Raw genomic sequence first — 19,718 nt, 5'->3', positions numbered from 1 at the left:
GAGACATGCGCCGCATTCCTAATTAAGCTGGATTATCAAGTGTTTCTAATTGAATAATTATTAGCAATTGATTTATATTAATTATTGTATTTGCATAAATGGCACAACTTATGTGCATGTGATATTTATTAAGTAAATGCAACAAATTATACACCCACAAGCGTAACATGAGCCCCGCTGAAAATGCGCTCTAGAATTATAATTCGAAACAAGATTTTATAGGCAGGCAGGCACAGGCAGACCGTAAGAAAGCACAGAGATATATTAAAGTTCAAGTTGTAAACTTATTTTGCTGCACTCTAAGAGGTGAATCATCATCCAGTACTTAAGTACACCACAAAGAAAACACCAATTTTTTACGACTTACACAAAAAGGCCCATAAATGGGCCTCCATAAAAGGAGTTGCGATAAACTAACTTGTAATGTCAGCATTTTTAAAGGAATTCTCGTTAAAATCTTTTGTACTTTAATTTGTTGCTACTGCTCCTTTAACTGTTAAGTATTGTTGTAGAGATTCTTAAAAAAAATAATATTTTGCATATTCATCATGCAACAATACTGAAAAGAAAAATGTTAAGTCGCAGTCGCAATCGCAGTTGTCAACAAAATTGTCTTTTAAGATACAAAATACAAATACAAAAAATATAATAACTATGACGCGTTAAATTATTACTGATGAAGATGTATAAGCACTCTTGGAATGGACTTGGAACCGCATTGCTCATTAAGAATCTTTATAAACAAACTAAAAAAAACTGATGTTTTTTGCAATTTAAGTATAAAAGTTTAAAAAATATTATTCTGCAAAAATTTCAAACAAACAACTCGCAAAATAGAAGGGTTCGAACAGTAATGAAGAAACAACAACAAAAATTATTATTAAAAAAATTATATTCGCAAAATATTTGTTTAAAAATTTAAAAGAATTTTTTTTAAAAATAAATTAATCGAAAATTTTTTAAAAGTAAAAAAAGTACCATTAGCACTGGATGCACTACTGGACTGCTTCTTGAAGATTAATCTTAGTGGTTTTATTTCTGCTTAAGGCCACACTTAAAGCACCAAGAATTTGTGTATATCTTGGTTTAATTGATTTTTCATTTCCATTACATTTCTTAACATTGGTTAAACTTTACGAAAAAGAGTTATAAAAATCAGGTTCAGTTAAGGTTATTAGTCTAATGTGTTTAGACACTTAAAGGATTTATATAGATGTCTGCCCGGAGGTATGGTTTGCTTAGATTCTTAGAAGTAGTTCCAAGCTCTAATCATAAAATAACTACGAGAGTATTTGTGAAAATTAATCTTATTTTATTTCTAAACATTGACTACACTGAACAAAAAGTTATAAAAAATCAGTTGAAGTAAGTCTAGTATGGATACGAGGTCTACGTCCGAATAGCAAATTGTGTGATAGAAGATACGGTTTACTTAGGGTCTAAAAAATAATCCCAATATCTACTCAAAAATATACTGGACTTCTTTTTCAGAATTAATCTTGAGACTTTAATTTTTGCTTGAGATCACTAGAGTCTTTTGGAATAAAAATCATACATGTAAGAAGAAAAACGAAAAAATACTTTATGATGGTTTATACCATGTTTCCACTGCTTAGTTAGTAAGTTATTTAAGGAACTTTAAGATCTTGTCATTTCCATTGCCATAAGTTAGTTATTGCATGGGAAAGCACTTTTATGTGTCAGAAAGTTCTTTGAAAGTTTAAAGAGAGCTTCTGGTTTTTTAGAAAAATTTCATTCAATAATATATCATACAAAAAATAAAATATATAAGTGATATATTAAAGTAAGTTAAAAAGTTATTTTTAAGTAAGTTAGAAAGTTATTTTTAAGTAAGTTAAAAAGTTGTTTTTAAGTAAGTTAAAAATTTATTTTTAAGTAAGTTAAATAGTTGTTTTTAAGTAAGTTAAAAAGTTATTTTTAAGTAAGTTAAAAAATTATTTTTAAGTAAGTTAAAAAGTTATTTTTAAGTAAGTTAAAAAGTTATTTTTAAGTAAGTTAAAAAGTTATTTTTAAGCAAATTAGAAAGTTATTTTTAAGTAAGTTAAAAAGTTATTTTTAAGTAAATTATAAAGCACGAAAACTCTTTGTATGGTTAACGCAATTTACTTAGTAAGTTATACTTACTCTTACTCTTAGCTCGGCCCCTCTTTTTGTTTGTATGATTTGGAGTAGTCGAAGCCATTAAGTTCATTTGTGATAAAAATTTATGTTATAATTTCTATTAATGAGTATCTCTTAGCTCTTCTATGAAGATATAGTATATCTTCTTTATTTTGAACCGGCTGTTAATATTCTTACTTATATCCCACAACAGCGGTTATCGAGATTTCACTTTTAGCTTGAAGCCCATTCCCCTACAATTTTCCTAATATCTTTCCCAATCTCTAATAATTTCTATACACTTGCTTTGCTTTCGGGATTTGAAAAATGGAAACATACTATAACATACGTTTTTTATTTTATTTTAATACTTATCGTTGACTGAATTGTACGAAAAATATTATATAAATCGAGTTCCATTAGAGAAATCAAATAGTGTGCTCAGGCATACTATAAAACGGCTTAATCAGACTCTATATGATTTCAACATTTTTCGTAAAATAGGTATAGTTTGTTGAATTTATTATAATATGTTAAGTCAATGTCAGCTTGAATGTATTATGAACTACTAATATACATGATAGTACTTATTGCGATTTGTGAATAAATTAAATTATGGATTAAAATGCATTCAATTTTTCTCAGGATTTACTGTTTATATAAGATTAAAACTTAACCCAATGTACAAACAAGTTATCAATGTAATATAATATTATTGTAAAATTTTGTTACAGAAGCAATAAATCATGGTTTAGCATAAATTAAATACGAAAAAGGTAACTCTGCTTGTCCTGTACCGGTTAAAAATAAATTGAAGCCCAAAACAAAGAAATGTTATTTTTAACATTCTTTGAAATGTGAGCAGAACAATTAGAATTGCATGAACTGCAGAGATTATGAATCGTCTGCTAAGTCTGCTCATACAAAAATGGAATATATGTAAGTTTATACTCTTGAAGAACTTGAAGAAGAGAAGAACTTGAGGTTTTATTAATTCTAAAAAAATTAAAAAAAAAAAAACTAGAACCTGCCTTATATGGTAAACGCAATCAGTAACTGCAAAAATTGCTAGAGCTTTGGTTAAGAGCAGAGCAGCAAGGAATTTTACAATTTTTCTATGCTGAAACGCATACTGAAGAGGTTAAGTTGCCATTTATGGCAAACAAAGATCGTAGCTAGACGCATTATGGTTAATAAAAATATTTTTACTCTTTATAAAAGACCTTGACTCTTTAAACTTTTATTACAAAAATATATAAAATAATTGCTCAAAATAAAAATTATATTTCAACTCAAAAAACTACAGAAGGCAAATAAAAAAAGTTATCTAAAAAAGTGAAAGGATTTCCCAGTAGTCAACTAAAGTGGATGACGTGTGATGTTTGGAACTATTTATCTTCATCAAATCAAAGCAATTTTTTGAACTCAAAAAAAATAAGTTAACGCTTTTTTCCAACATTTACACAAAATAAGACGAAAATAACTAATTAAGCAGTCAATCAACTGAAATCTTAAAGAAATTCATTAAACATTTAAATCAATTGAACTCACCTTGTTTTTTGGAGGAGAGTGAGGAATGGGAAGTGGGCAGTGAGGAGTGAGGAGTGAGTTCTGGATTTGAGTTTCTGACACAATTTAACAAATGTCAAAATTATGTCAAAATAAAATTGAAAACAAGAAGGCAACAATATTAACTTCCAAGTCAACTTTTGTTAATTAGTCAAGCATTGAAGTGAGCAAATATTTGGGAACAAGTAGGCGTGTTTCATTGCGCAATTGAATTTTATAAATAACTGAAAAAAAATTAAAAAAATAATGAAATTGGTTTATTTAAGCAATACATCTTTGCCAGCTAACAATGACAAAAATTCCAGTAAATCAAAAAAAAAAAAAATTGCATTGTCACTGTTTGTAGGCAACTGTAAATCGGTAAGTAGTTGAGATACTTGTTAGCAGCCGGTAAGTAAAAATGTAATTAAGTAGGTGGGCTACGGTTAAAAGGTTATCTTCAATTATGCACACAGGCAGTCAGCCAAAGCAATAACGACAATAATCAAGTTGAGGGACTACTGTAGATATTTTAGCTTTGCTGGTGCTGGTGTTAACCTTGATTTCAATTGTAAATTGCTTATGTTGCAAACCTACGTACGTATAAAGCTAATTTCAATTTGTGATTTCTTTAACGAAAGAGATTACTTTGGATATGTGATACAGAGCGTTAAGTTTCATTGTAATTAAGCTTTATCTGATCAGTAAAGCAAAACATTAATACACTTGAAAGGTGGCAATATTTAGAAAAATAGGTCTACTAAGAGGAGTGCAGGTAATGTGGTAATACTGAAACTAGAAGTGTTAAAAACATGAGAACTACTAAAAGCACAGAAAATGTCAATGCTGAAATTAGTACTGTTAAAAGAAAATAGATCTACTAAAAGCACAGGAAATGTCAATGTTAAAATTTGAAATGTTTAAAAAAAAATAGACCTACTAAGAATATAGAAAATGTTAATGCTAAAACTATTTAAAGTGTTTCAGTCATTCTTGAAAATTTTACTTTTACCCAGAAAAAATGCGAAAAACCTAAAAGATCATATCAATGATCAATATAATGCAATTGAAGCATGATCTAAAACTGCAATATTAAATGTGTAAGGAGCTCGAGCTCCTGGAGAACAGAAGCTCGAAAAAGACAGTGAACAAGACGGATGGATAAGAACTAGAAGTGGAACTAATAAGAACTAAACTTCTCGATGCCGTCATACCCGTACCGTACTTTATATAAATGCGCAGCTACATGCTAAACAGTTACTAATCAAAAAGCAAATGTGAAGATAAACATGGTGGAAAATAAAGGCTAAAGAGCTAACCGAGTAAAATCTCTTGAATGTGAAAGATGATCGTTGTAGAGTTAGAAAGAGCTGGTGAGCACCAGTGAACTCATAAACAAATGGGAAAGACTTCTTGAAATTGTTGAGGTTAGACCCGTGATGTTATAAAGTCATATTTCAATTCTATGCTAACAAAATTAAAGTAAATTACGTAGATATATTTTTTGTGAATGAAAACTTTTTTATAAAATAAATAAAAATAAATAACAAAAAAAAAATAAAAGGTAACAAAAACAAAATAAAAATATGGATGTTATCCATTGATATAGGATACATCTAATGATATGCAATAACCAACTTAATTTAAATGAGCTGAGACTTTGCGGCTTTAATATGTTAAACACTAAAAATATTTCAGTTAATATTCATGTATACAATTCCGGAGATATTTTTCATTCTGAAATAAATACTTGGCACTTAAAAGCCAAAATTGTTAAGGCTTCGTACTAAAACTATAAACATTAAGGTTCAAAAATGAAGAGGTTGGCTTAATACTAAAACTATAAAGATTAAGGTTTCAGAAATGAAGAGGTTGGCCTACATCACGGACCCACTTTTCATTTATAGCTAAGTTCCATACATAGTTATTTTTAAAAAAATGTACTTAATCAAAATTCTTCAGGAATATGAGAACCAACGGGGGTTAGAACAAAACAAAGTAAAACTTTGATTGGCAGAAATACCTGAAGTATATTTAAATTCATATATTTAATGAAAGGAGCTATAAAATATTGTTATTTTTTATGGAAGTAGTTTTAAAAAATACTGAACAGTACAATAAAATATTGTTTACTAAAAGTAATAGAAACATAATTGATTTTTTTTACTTTGCGAAGAGAAATTAAGAAAAATAAACAATATTTAAGCATAAATATATACAACCTGATATCAATAATAATTAATGACATAAATCTTTTGATCTATGAATACTATATAGAAAAAATTAGAAAAGCATTTATTATTATGGATGTTTTTAATATTTAAAATAATTTTAAAAAAATATTGTTTAACCACAATAGCATATAAGAAATAATCTATCACACAACAAAGAGGAAGTTAGTCTTTTAAATTCACTATAGAATAATTAGTAGGGTAGCAAAAATTCGTTAATGACAAATTTTTAAATTAAATATTATAATTGCAAAAGCAGAATTTCTTCACATTAAACAAAAAACATTAAAATAGCTAAAAAAAAAAGTAGCACCAATAAGAACTGAAATTCTTAAAATGGTCTTATCTCCGTAACCGCACTTTATAGTGATTGTATATCAAAAGTGCTTAATGGTTACTAATCACAATCATAATATTAATAATTAAGTGGCTAAGTATTCATTTGGCCACCGATAGTAGATCTTGGTTCACATTCTAGATGACTTTCGTATATATTATTAAAAAACCGCAATAGTGCTTCTAGATAGCGTTTCCATAAAAAACGCTATCCAAAAGCACTATAATATATATAAAAATATTATTGGTCATTTTTATTAACTACATAAATGTGTAATTTTAGAAATATATAAAACTACTCTTATAAAAAATAAATAAAAAGATATATACAAAAAACAATATACATATTATATTTTTAAGTAATTAACAAGTGATACGAATGACATGTGACGTACGAAGTGTGACGTAAGAGACGTCTGACATTAACCTTGTCATTAATGTGCACTGATTTATCCGATTTCTTATTTTGGTAAAATCAAAAGTTATAAACAAATATTTATACTTTATGCTTGAACTAATATTAATGTCGCAATTATCATTATCAACCAAGCAAAATAATAGCAAAAATATATATAGATATCGTATATTGATTACATATGTAACTCAAAAAAAATGTACCGGAAGATAGCAATTAAAGACAACTAAAGTAAAGATAAAAATAAAGAGTTTCACTTTACAATACGAAAAAACGAAATCATCTTTGGGGCTTTCCTTTAAAAAAAAAAGTTTGTTGAAGTAATTGTGGGCGTATTTACCGCTTATTTCGTAGAAATGTGAAATTGTTTCCGTGCAAGCCTCACGACTCACACGTACGTCAAGTGAATCATATATCGAAAATGATTAATTCTTTGCGGAAAATATAAACTATATATAAGGATCAATTACGATTTGTTTTCATTTCTTTGTTTTACTTTTAAAAATTGAGTTCAGTTTTGGCTTGAAGCGTCTTTTTCATGATTTATTAAACATGATACAAATTTATACGTCAGAGTATACTTAATAAATTAATATAATTATTTAGCGTTAAATTAATATTACAATATAAAAACAAAAAAAAAAACAGCTTAACTGTATATAAAAATTTATTAACAAAGAAAATCATTGTTTATGTGCAAAAACAGTCTTGAATGACAGCACACGATTTATAATAAAAGTTATAACAAACAAAAGCTGCTACTCTTTACACTTCTAATAATATTATTATTGCTTACTCATATTTAAAATAATAAATAATATTCCTATAACTCATTTCTTTTATACATTTAGATTCACTTCGCCTTCTAATTACGTATATATATTATTTTTTTATAAATAGTCAATAATAGTTTTATTAAAAGTCAGTTAAATTTTATTCTAGTTAAGTTAAGTGCTATTAGCTAGCTCTTGGCTGTTGTTTATTTTTGCTTACAGGTGAAGGCTACGTTAGTCAGTACGTACCGTAAGAACTTAGGCCAAAGCGAAATACACAAGTATGTTTGGTTGTGCATTTTGCTTTGGCTTAAGTTCTTACGGTACGTACCGACTAACTGAGGCTTAACTCTCGAACCACATAGTAACAAAGAACATGAAAACTTGCCTATTCTTTTTTTGTTGTTCTATAAAACCTTTTATCAACTTCAAACAACTCTACTAATAGATGTTAAAAACCCTAATATGCAGGTTCAGTTTCTTTTAAGAATGGAAAAATAACTCCGAGATCTAAAACTCCTTCACATTGTGGTAGTTAGGTTTCTAAATCTTGATCGATTTTGGTTTTTAAAAATAAATTTAAAAAAATAAATAATAATAATAAAAGAATAATAAATTTATTCAACAATCGAATAAAACAAATACTTTTACTAAAATGATTATCTATAAAATGCTGCATTCATCCGACTATTGCAGTTTTAAAATGATAACTCCTAAAGCAAACAGTCCCAACTCTTGTTATTGTTTCGACTTTTATTTATCTCAAAGCTTTCTGATCCTTTAATTTCTTTTAACTCGAAAATATATATATATATATATAATAACAAGCATATATAGCAAACTTAGTTGTGAAGTAATAGTAATGTTCGGATCTACATTTAAAACTACTCATCTATCAAAATAGATATGCGCTTAGCAGTTCCAAGAACGGCCAGGTAGGTTTATGTGCCAGAGGATGTCCTCGCTTTCGACGATCAAGTACGACTCCCCAAAGGAACTACACAAGAATTGAAACATGATATCTCCAACCAATCAAATAAGCATTATGTATATATTATATCATTTTACACTAATATTCCTAGGATTAGACAAAAAAGTCTAGAAACTAATACCAAAGAACCCATACTAATAGTTCAAATACATTAAAACTGTTTAAAGCTTAAAGCATTTTGTATTCCGAGAATGATTGTACTCAAGCATAGTACCAGGTAATATACCAAACAAAATATTACTTTTAACAGATGATGTGTAATTATTCATCCAACTGCATTAAAGATCTTTCAGGCCGCAGTGCATTTCCAGCTTATCCATAATAATATGCATCCAGACATTAAATATTGTTAGAATAAAAAACATATGTAGCAAATATGGTTGCGAGGTTCCAGTAACGACTAGATGGATTTATGTTTTCAAACTAAGCATCAGCCAAAACAGATTATACGAAGATATTCAAATACGCACATTTGTTATACGTATTTCTACAATACAAAATGAAAATAAAATATTAAACAGAATTGCTTTTTAAGTAAATCGAACATTATCGTATAGTAAGAACATTGTTAAAAATTTAAAACGTTCGATCTATAAGTTTTAATTCCAGTATACATGAGAACTGCTCGAGGATTGTCATGCTCAAACAGCTTGAGTAGCTTAATAGTCGAATAGCCTGAAAGTCATACTACCCAAACATTTTGAATCTAGCAAGTATGCAAAAATGAGTACTTCAAATCTTTAGATATATCTATTTTACTAAATATTAAATCCGACTTGCCGACTTGCTATCTAACTTCATTTTCAGAAGCTTAAAAAACCTTACTCATTCCTTCTGATCCTTTAAAACTAGAAATAGAAGGAAAGAATCTGACCAATTTGATTGGTATGAAGCAATACTATTATGACAGCAGTTGTTGTAACAATAATGTAGCCTGAGGATATCTATACAACGGCTGTCATAACAGAAGTTACAAGATACGAATACATGAGTAGATGACATGTTTATATGTGATAAGCTAAGAGTGGTTGTTTGAGATAAGGACTGTGTAAAGGTGCGTATGAATTTTCAAGAGCGACCAGATCTTTATCCCCAAAACTACTTATCAAGTACGACAAACATGTACCACTCTTTACTACCAGCAGGGGTCGAGTCTACGTCCCAGAGCCACTCGTCGCCAACGACGACCAAGTACCGTTCAACACCTCCCAAAGGGACTTCACAACCAGATTCGAGCGTATCACAACAACAACAACAACTACCAGTAGGGGCTATACGAGCAAGAATGTATTTGTTTTATTACTCTAATTGCTTATATTTTTTGAGGTTATGGTCTTGAAAATATTCGGTCTGTGTTTAATAGTTTCACGTATAATTGAAAAAACATTTTGGAATAAAAATAAGCATTTAATATGTAAAAAATTTTAATCCAAATTGAAAATACAAAAGACATAAATTATATATTACTTCGTTAAATACAGTAATACTGGGTATGGATATAATCGTTAAAAAGAAGCTTAAACAAAGGTATTAAATTGTCAAAATGACAACAGGATAATAAATAAACCAAACGGATAAACCAACATACAGCAGCAATAAAATATGTAATGCATCAATAAGACACCTACGTACAGAGACTGCAGGAAAAAGGCACATAAAACAAATACTTAAGTGAATCACACTTCACACTTAAGTTGGCATATAAAAAAATGCATTACTCAAAGCATAATTGAAATTCAGGTTAATTACAATGAAAGTTGCTAAAATTTACAGTTTTAAAAATGCATTTATAATATCAGCAAACAGAGTTAACCACCCACGTGCTCATATTGGCTGGCAGGCAGGCGAGCAGTAGGATTTTACGCTCTTTAAGATATTAAATTGGTTAACCCTTATATGGAAATAAGGAAGTTTATATTAAAGAGGAGGAGAGTCCAAGTGTATAAGATAGAATTTCACTTTCCATAAATGGAAAAGCATTAAAAAAACGCATTTAAAATGTTTAAAAAATTATTACAATGAAATTTGAGTGCGTGTAAATTGTGAGGTTTAAAGAAAAAATATATAAAACTTTAGTATTTAATTGTTGTTTAAGTAAATTCGCAATATTTTAGATTGTTAAGAACAACGAAACTTGGTTACTGTTTCAAAGGAAACAGCAATATCATTAACAACTTGTTTACAGCAATAAAAACTGCATAAGATGAAGCAGCAATTAAGGGAATTTTATAAAATCAATTAAAACGAATAAAATTAAATACAATAAAATTCAAAATTAAGTCAAAAATAAAACATTAAAAAGGTTATTAAGGATTATTAACTACAATTATAATTTTAAAAGTTAGTTCTTTTGCTTTTAACTTACGATGAATCCCTTGAAACGTGTGTACTCTCTTCCGAATCATGTCGTCGCCTTCTAGTTTCAGTACGATTATGTTTTGTACGTGGTCTGCAAATGCATTGAGAATCATAATAAATATTATTATTTATGTAATAAATTATAATGTAATAATACTTACGTTTGAGATGCATCTTTAGCTGGCTGTGGTGTTACCTCTTTAGTATTTGCACGTCTACGTTTGTATCTTTGCCCACAAGGGGTGCGAGCATGTGAATGACGTCTGCGTGTTCTAGGCATCTAAACAACGAATAACAACAAATTATTAACAAAAACCAAAATGCAAATGCAAATGCATTCAAAAATGCATACTCTTAAAATAAATTCTTAATATAAACAAAATTTGCTTAGTATACAACAATATGGCATATTGTGAGACTCTAGACTAAAAGTCTCACAAACAGTTTTCGTATCTTTAAGTTTGCCGTGTATTTTGTGCAATGAGAAGGTTTCTTTTTTAGTTTTACTTTGTGGTAAATTGGAATTACAAACGGAAATCAGTGAAAACAAACAAAACAAATTGGATAGTTTTTTAATATTCATGTAAATGCAAATTCGGGTAAGTGGGGATTCTAATTGTTTAAAAAAATATCTCACCTCACCTCACTACTTAAAAATTATGTGTTCTACAAATTGTTTTTGCATATTACACATAAGTTTCAATTCTAACAAAACTAAGTACTTAAATAATTACAATTTCTATTAAAGATATATATACAATATATATAAGGTACAACATAAAAGTTATAATACCTAAATAAAAGAAATTCAAAAGTTTCAAAATTTGATATATTAGTATAATTGTTTCGCATAGCTTGTGTAAGTAAATACGAGGGCGGTTTGATAAGTCACTGACTTTTTGGATTTCCCGCGCAGTTATTCCAAATACAACAGTGCTGTGCCGTCAGCTGTAATCTAACAGTGGGCAACTTTTTAATTTGGAGCCGTTCAAAGTAGACAACTTCGTGAATTTTTACGAAAATTGAAAAAAGTGAATTTCGTGTGGTGATTAAGCATTACAATTCGTATCCCACGAATTGGAATACGAACTGCTACCCCATCCAGTATATTCTCCTGATTTAGCCCCCTGCGACTATTTTCTGTTTCCAAACCTAAAGAAAAGGCTGGGCGATAAGAGATTTGAGTCGAATGAAGAAGTCATTACCGAAACAAATGGGTATACTGAGAGCTTTGAGAAAACCTATTATTTAGAGGGAATAAGAAAATTAGAAAAATGGAGGACTAAATGAATCAAGCTAAAAGGCGATTATGTAGAAAAATAAAATGTTTATTTGCCGAAAAAAATTTGTTTTATTCAAAAAGTCACTGACTTATCAAACCACCCTCGTATATTCCGGTTGGTAATAAAATTAGAAAATAGTTCCAACAAACCGCATCAGTTGAGTACAACAATCCCATACTGTACAGTAAAGCTTTTTTTTATAAAAAAAAAAAATACAAACAAAAAGTTTAATTTTTTTTTAAATTAAAATTTAAATTTTTAAAATTTTTTTCCGCCTACTTTTCCTACTAATGCCTTGTTTTCACTATATCATTTTAAATGACAATTATAATTGAATGGCGTGTCAAATGCGTTTTTACCATATGACAAGAATGCGAATATGATATGAATACACTGACAATATTTGACATTGAAAATGACATAGTGAAAACGAGGCGTAAAGAAAAGTTGCTTTCTGCTGTCAGATAGATAGTTTAACTGTTTTTTGATTCCTCAGAGAGAATTCATTTTAAAAGCAGTCACTACTTTAAATTTTCAAAATTCATTTAAATCACACACAAATAATTTATAGATTCTTCTCTCTTTTTGAGTTGAGTTTTGACTAATCTATTTCACTTGCTTCTATACTACTAATGAAGTAATATAACTCAAATTGAAACTATAACAACTACGGTCAGATGAAAAATATGCTTGACATCATCAACTCAACAATGCTTGTGTCTAGAAATGCCTCTGTCTTACCATTATACCTTTACACTATTTTTATATTTTTTTTAAATCTCCATTCCTTTCGAATCCGAACGACAGTCACAGTGATAGAAAACATGCCTGTTGCCATACCAATACTACAAAGCGTAAATCTAGAAATAAATATTTTTCTGCCTTAAAACCATTTGAGAATTTCCTTTCTTTATATTCTCGCGAGCTCAACGATAACAACAAGATAACTGACTGAACATCTTATATTACAAACCATCTGAATAAAATGTATCTCTTCAAGCTGACAATGCTGTCTTTGTTTGGGAACAGATGAAAGGACTGGTCATATTGTTTTGTTACTGACCAGTAGGTGCAGCTTAAGTAAGGAGCCATCATCCTTATTTATTATTTCCTCAACGAAGAATATTCTGACTTTCATTTGTAAAATGAAATATCTGTTATACGGCTGGATTCAGTTATAGTACAGAAGATTTAATAGAAACCTAAATCTGACTCTCATATCTATCGTATTTAAAGGAAACCCAAACACAGAATAGTAGACCAAATAAATCAATTTCATACATAATACTCGGTTATCAAAAATACCAGTCTCACTAAGGCGAAACCAAATTATTTAAGCTTTCCATGCAAGGATTTGTGACCGAGCTGTTGTTGTTATATTTGTGACCCATTTAGATCTCAAAAAGAAGCACATGATGGGATGACCAAACATACACATGACAAGGAGGAGAATGAGAAGGAGACTGAGAAAAAGGAGAATGAGGAGAAGAATGAGAAGGAGAAGAATGAGAAGGAGAAGAAGGAGAAGAATGAGGAGGAGAAGGAGGAGAAGAGGGAGACGAAGAAAAGAAGAAGAAAATGAGAAGGAGAAGAATGAGGAAGAGAAGAATGAGGACGAGAAGAATGAGAAGAAGAAGTATAATGAGAATGAAGAAGAGGAGAATGAGAAGGGTAAGAGATAATGGACTAAAAAATAAGAAGACGGATAAATGAGTAGGCCGTATCCATATAAATAAATCTTTATGTGTACATTTAAGCAAGAATATAGATAAACGTCATCGTTTAAGTACAATTGCAAGTAGAGATTTGAGTCATAAATTATAGTAGTTATAGATTTGAGTCATAAATTATAGTAGTTATAGATTTGAGTCATAAATTATAGTAGTTATAGATTTGAGTCATAAATTTATATGTATAACCAAAATTTTGGTTATAATTATATACTTTAGTGACTGCATTTAAGGCTAACATCTAATACAACAGTTATTGATTTGAATTAACTGATTTGAATTAATTTTAAATTTTGAATTTATTCTATATTATTCATATTAATCACACAAATACCTTTATGAATAATGAAAGGAAGAAAGAGGCACAGATGTAATACAGTAAAAACTCTCTTGGGCGAACACTCACTGTCAGCCAATTTTTGAGAGTCCGGGTAAGAGGGGTTTAAGTTGTTCTAAATAATAATAAAAAAAAAATTTGGTTTTAGAAATATTGTCCACTCTAGAAAAATATCCGCTTAACAGGGGTGTCCGTTAGGTGAGTTTTCACTGTATTTGATGTTCATATTGCTCATATAAATACGACTATTTCTTCTCTATTGAAATAAATTTACTTAAATTAACACCAACTATTTATAGCCATAGATTTCCAGTTCCAGGTCTCAGTGAAGAGTTTGGGATATAATCGATCACATCAAGCAGCTTCGCGAATTTCAAAGGCGAATGAGTGAACGCACACAAACACACAATAAACACACAATACACACACATATATACCCTACACTCGTGTTTAACAAAAAATATTTTTGGAAAGATTTTTTTTAAATATTTATTTAACTATCACTAATTCTATTTTTTGCATTTGTATATAAAATAATTTAAATTTATGAATTTAATAAATGAATGACTTAAATTGCAATTTCGAACAGCTGAAAAAAATATCCTTTATTTTGTGTCCGCCATATTAACCTTAAATTGCCTCTAATATTATTTTACCAAAGAAAACATTGCGTGTGAAAAATAAAAAATATTTTCACAAAAAATAAGAAAATAATTTAACAACAAAATAGTGGAACACATGTGCCACACTTTATTTTGTTATTAATAAATACAAAAGGAAAAAATTGCATTTTACTGGATCGATGATCGATGCGCAGACAGGGAGGCGTGCATGCTAAATTTCAGACAAAACAGTGAATTGCACAAAATTTTACTTATTGGCACATGAATATTTCATATTTTCATATTTTATGTAATTAAACACATTTAAATATATTCACAGGTATCTGCTGATAATTTTAATACGCATAAATATACGTGTTTTGTTATTTTTTTTTTTTTTGTCTCACATTCTATGCACAATAGCCATGTTTGTTTGCAAAAGAAATACAACCACATTCGACAATTTAAATATTTTATATTATTTTTTTGTTTGAACTTTTTGTTTAATTACTTACTTTATTATTATTATTATTATTTTAATGAAGCAGAATAAAAATATATAATTTTGTTAATTTGTCAAAAAAAATTAAATCAAAGGTGCAAAAATTTTATCAACACACTCTTATAATGTTGTATTTGTCAGACTGTTTATGACGTCACTTGACAGATTGCGCTTTACACTAAAAAACATTTTAACAACAGATGGCGCATAACAAATATTTCACATATTCACCACGAAATCGTCGTTATGGTGAACTTGGATAAATTACAAATAATAAAATTGGTTTTAATATTAAATTACATTATTGTTATTTAAATAATAATATATAATAATGCATAATATATAATAATGCATAATATATAATAATATATATTAATATGCAATAATATATATTTATATATAATAATATATGATAATATAAAATAATAAAATTGGTTTTAATATTAAATTAAGTTATTATTGTTATTTAAATAATAATATATGTAATAATATATAATATATAATAATGCATAATATATAATATATAATAATGAATAATATATAATATATAATAATATACAATAATATATATTTATATATAATAATATATGATAAAATAAAACAATATATTATAAAATTATATACATAATAATACATTATAGAATATATATTATAATATATTATAATATATAATAATATATTATAACATACAATAATATATTATAATATACAATAATATATTATAATATACAATAATATATTATAATATACAATAATATATAATCTATAATAATAGAATTCTTAATACAAATAAATAAATTATTATATATAATTAAATCGCAACTATTGTACATAATTAGATTATCATTTTTATAAACATATAATTAAATTATTTTTGTATATAACGAATTATTATACATAATAAAAATATTGTTACATATAACGTAATTAATATTGTATAAAACTAACTAATTATTATATATAATGATATTATTTGGATATTTCATATACTTTTATTGTATACTTACATTTTTTAAATATAAAATTTAAAGTAAATGATAAGGGTTATGAAACTATTGCAAAATATTAGCCAAATCCAAAATATCAATACAACTAAAGTATTACCAATTTTCATGCATAGACTATTTGAAATAGTTATTACGCAGGTTATTTATTTCAAAGTTTTTGTAAAAACATAGAGCTATATTAAGCCTTTTCATTTGTAAGCATGTCGCAAAAGAACAATTAAAATAAGCACTTCTTCGATGGCAACTCTGGACAAAATGGAAATTTTATTAGGCTTATGATATGCTTACAAAAGAAAAGGCCTTTTAATAAATCAAATATTTTTTTTAATATAGTCATATATTTGTACAAACAATAATAGCAGTGTCCAGAGTGATCTATAGAAGATGAATATAAAGAAGTAGGAGAAAGCAAGAATAGAACAGAGAGGAACGGAAAGTTGTTATAAGACAGGCCTTAATCCTATAAGTACAGTCACGCAAAATGTCATAAGCATAGAAGTTTAGTATTAAAGTTTAAAATTGAGCTATAGTAGATTATATTAACCCATATAGTGCATGAATATTTAATTAATAAATCTTGGTTACAAATCTCTGTCAATTGCATATATTATGAATCATATAATATAAACATATATACAACATACTTTCGATATATTCTGTATAGCGGTTCTAATACCCTTACATTTTTAAAATAATAAAATAATCAAATACTAAAAATAAAAAATAAAGTTAATGTCTTTTTATACACTAATATTATAAATTAAACAATATTAATATTCCATCATAATTTTTGCAATATTAAAAGAAATTGAAATTTTTATTTTAGAATCAAATCATATAACTAAGATTTTCAATGTTATTTAAATACATTAATAAAACATTTAGAATTAAACAAAATATTCTAAAAAAAAAAGTTTCACTTCCAACACATCGACCATTTCTAAATTCCATTTCCACCATATTTAATCTTACTATCCCTGGCAACCCTACAACAGCTGAATTTAATAGCGTTTATTGTTAACAAAAAAACAAAAAGAAAAAACAAAAGAAAAACGGCGCCCGCAAACAGCCTTCACGCAAGTTTGTTTTCGCTTTGGTTATTGCACAAAAATGCAAAAAACTAATTTTATGCAGTTTTTTCTTTTACATTTATTGTATAACTATGTTCGGCTTCTTACCTCCAATTCTTGGTCTACGTTTAATAAATAATTTGAGGTTTCTGCCGCACTTGGAACTCCAAACAGAGGCGCTGTTAAGGAAAATAATTTGTCCAGAAATTTATAGGCGAAACCTGAAATACGCTTCACAGTACTATTAGCAGCGCTCGTTGTTGTATTGTTCATGGATAAACGCTTTTGTAATTTATATTTTGAAATAATTAGCACAAAACAATACAAAACTTATATGATAACATTTATGTTGCACTTCTACACTGCCTTCTTTAACAAATACTCATGCCACAATAAGAGAGCGAAAAGACGTCTCTTTCCGCGCTGGTACAATGCGACAATAGCGTTGATAAAAAAAAACGTTCAAAACTGTTTAAAAAACAAATATGCTTATGAGTAAACAATTGGTTTTGCTCTCTATAAAGTATATATGAGTGGTCCTTGTCATACCTTTTGATGCGGCAATAACATCTATCTGTCAGTACCTGAAGTCATACTCGCGGTAAAATGTTTTTGTTCCAATTTGAATGCGAGAACAGGGTCGATATATGTATACTTATTATTTTAAAATAATTTTATAAGATTGTAATACATAAAAAACATTTTTTTATTTTGAATAAATCTTAAAGATTAATTTAAAGATATATTCATACATAACAAGTAATTGTATATGTATGTTTAATTGCAAAACACATATATTCAGATAAAAATATATCAATAAAATAATTTCAAAAAATTTTTTTAATAGAATTAAAATCACTAATGTTAAAATATCGTTTATATTATTTATTTTAATTAATTATAATATATAATATAATTGTATTATATATTCAGATAAAAATGTATTAATTAAAATAATTTAAAACAATTTTTTTAATCTAAATAAATTCATCAATGTTAAAATATTTATTTTATTTATTATAATTAATTACAATAAAATAACATCTTAAAACTAAAGTGGGGGAAAGAGCAATAGCTGTCAAAGCTTTCAACTCGGATATTATAAATCAAATTTTATTGCCTAGATTACAAACGTTAATATATTCTTATAAAATATATACTGGTATATTGTGTTTGCTTTTTTATAAAATTATAGAGTATCGATCTTTTAAATATATTTTGGAAGAGAGAACTACACATTTATATATTAAAACTACTCCTTTATCGAATCATGTAAAACCAAAAGCTAATTATCTCATAATATTTTCAAATTAGTATTAATTTTCTACAATTTCTCAAAGTTAGTCAACTCGATTTTGTTAGCGTTAATAATATTACATATGCAATATGGTTTTGTAGGTTTTAACATCATTCAATAAATGAATTATTTAAAATAAACAATTTTGTCTGTTCCAAATAAATTGTGTCTGCTAAATGAACTCTTGATATATGTTAAATACTGACTTTGAGGTATAATAACTGAATACACCATATTTTTCGAAATTGGCGTTTCACCTGGCTGTTAAATAAGTTTATTCTATATGTAAAGCACTTCATTTTTTTCACAAATTGTTTAAATAAACAAGACATATATTAAAAAAATAAACGTTTATTCTTTTCACTAATTAATTCATTATTTAAATAAACAAATCTGAATACAAAAAAAATAAATTCTTTACTCAACTATTTCACCCTATACACAAACCAATTTTTCTGTTTAATAATCTGGCTGTATACATTAAACGGGAAATTCAATCAGAATTCTTATTTAATGTAAAAAATTGTATTCAAAAGAAAAATACATACATAAATATATATACCAAATATGTCCGAACAACAAAACCGTTAAATAAGAAATAAATTCTATACTCAAACTATTTCACCCTATACACAAACCAATTTTTCTTTGTATAATCTTACTGAAGACATTAAACGGTAAATTCGATCAAAATGTTCAAAAGAGTTCAAAATGTTAATGTTCAAAAGAGTATCCAAAAAAAAAATATATATCCATATGTATATATATATGTACCAAAGATATTTGAACAATTTTTTGTATATAGAATTATACAAAACATAAAATCATTTATAAGATATAATGAAAAACGAAAAACTTGGCAACGTTGCTTTCATATTTTATTGTTTTTAAAGTGCTGTTTCATATTCTCAAATATTTTTTCAAATATGATAAAAATAATTTAATTTACGTTAAATTTGAAATTATAGGCGTAAATTGAATTATTTGTGAATTTAACTCTACATTATTTAAATAGTTTATTTAATTATTTCATACAAATTATTTGAATTATTGACATCAATTGCTGATTGTCACTTGGGAACAGTGCTACCAACTTTACCATAATTCAACAAAACGT

The 19,718-nt window shown here is 27.3% G+C and overlaps 1 protein-coding gene across 1 annotated transcript; it reads right to left on the bottom strand.

Moving 5' to 3' along the window:
• Window positions 1-10,776: 10,776 nt before the first annotated feature.
• LOC119682803 lies at window positions 10,777-17,830 on the bottom strand. Its single transcript, XM_038096314.1, has 3 exons — window positions 17,413-17,830; window positions 10,935-11,053; window positions 10,777-10,864 (listed from the first exon to the last, which is right to left on the bottom strand). The coding sequence occupies exons 1-3, from the start codon at window positions 17,575-17,577 to the stop codon at window positions 10,777-10,779; spliced, it is 372 nt and encodes a 123-aa protein (XP_037952242.1). The 5' UTR covers window positions 17,578-17,830.
• Between the last annotated feature and the right edge of the window lie 1,888 nt (window positions 17,831-19,718).

Source organism: Teleopsis dalmanni, chromosome 2, assembly GCF_002237135.1.
Source record: "Teleopsis dalmanni isolate 2A chromosome 2, ASM223713v2, whole genome shotgun sequence".
NCBI classification, from domain to species: domain Eukaryota; kingdom Metazoa; phylum Arthropoda; class Insecta; order Diptera; family Diopsidae; genus Teleopsis; species Teleopsis dalmanni.
This window is presented reverse-complemented; position numbering and strand designations above follow the sequence as displayed.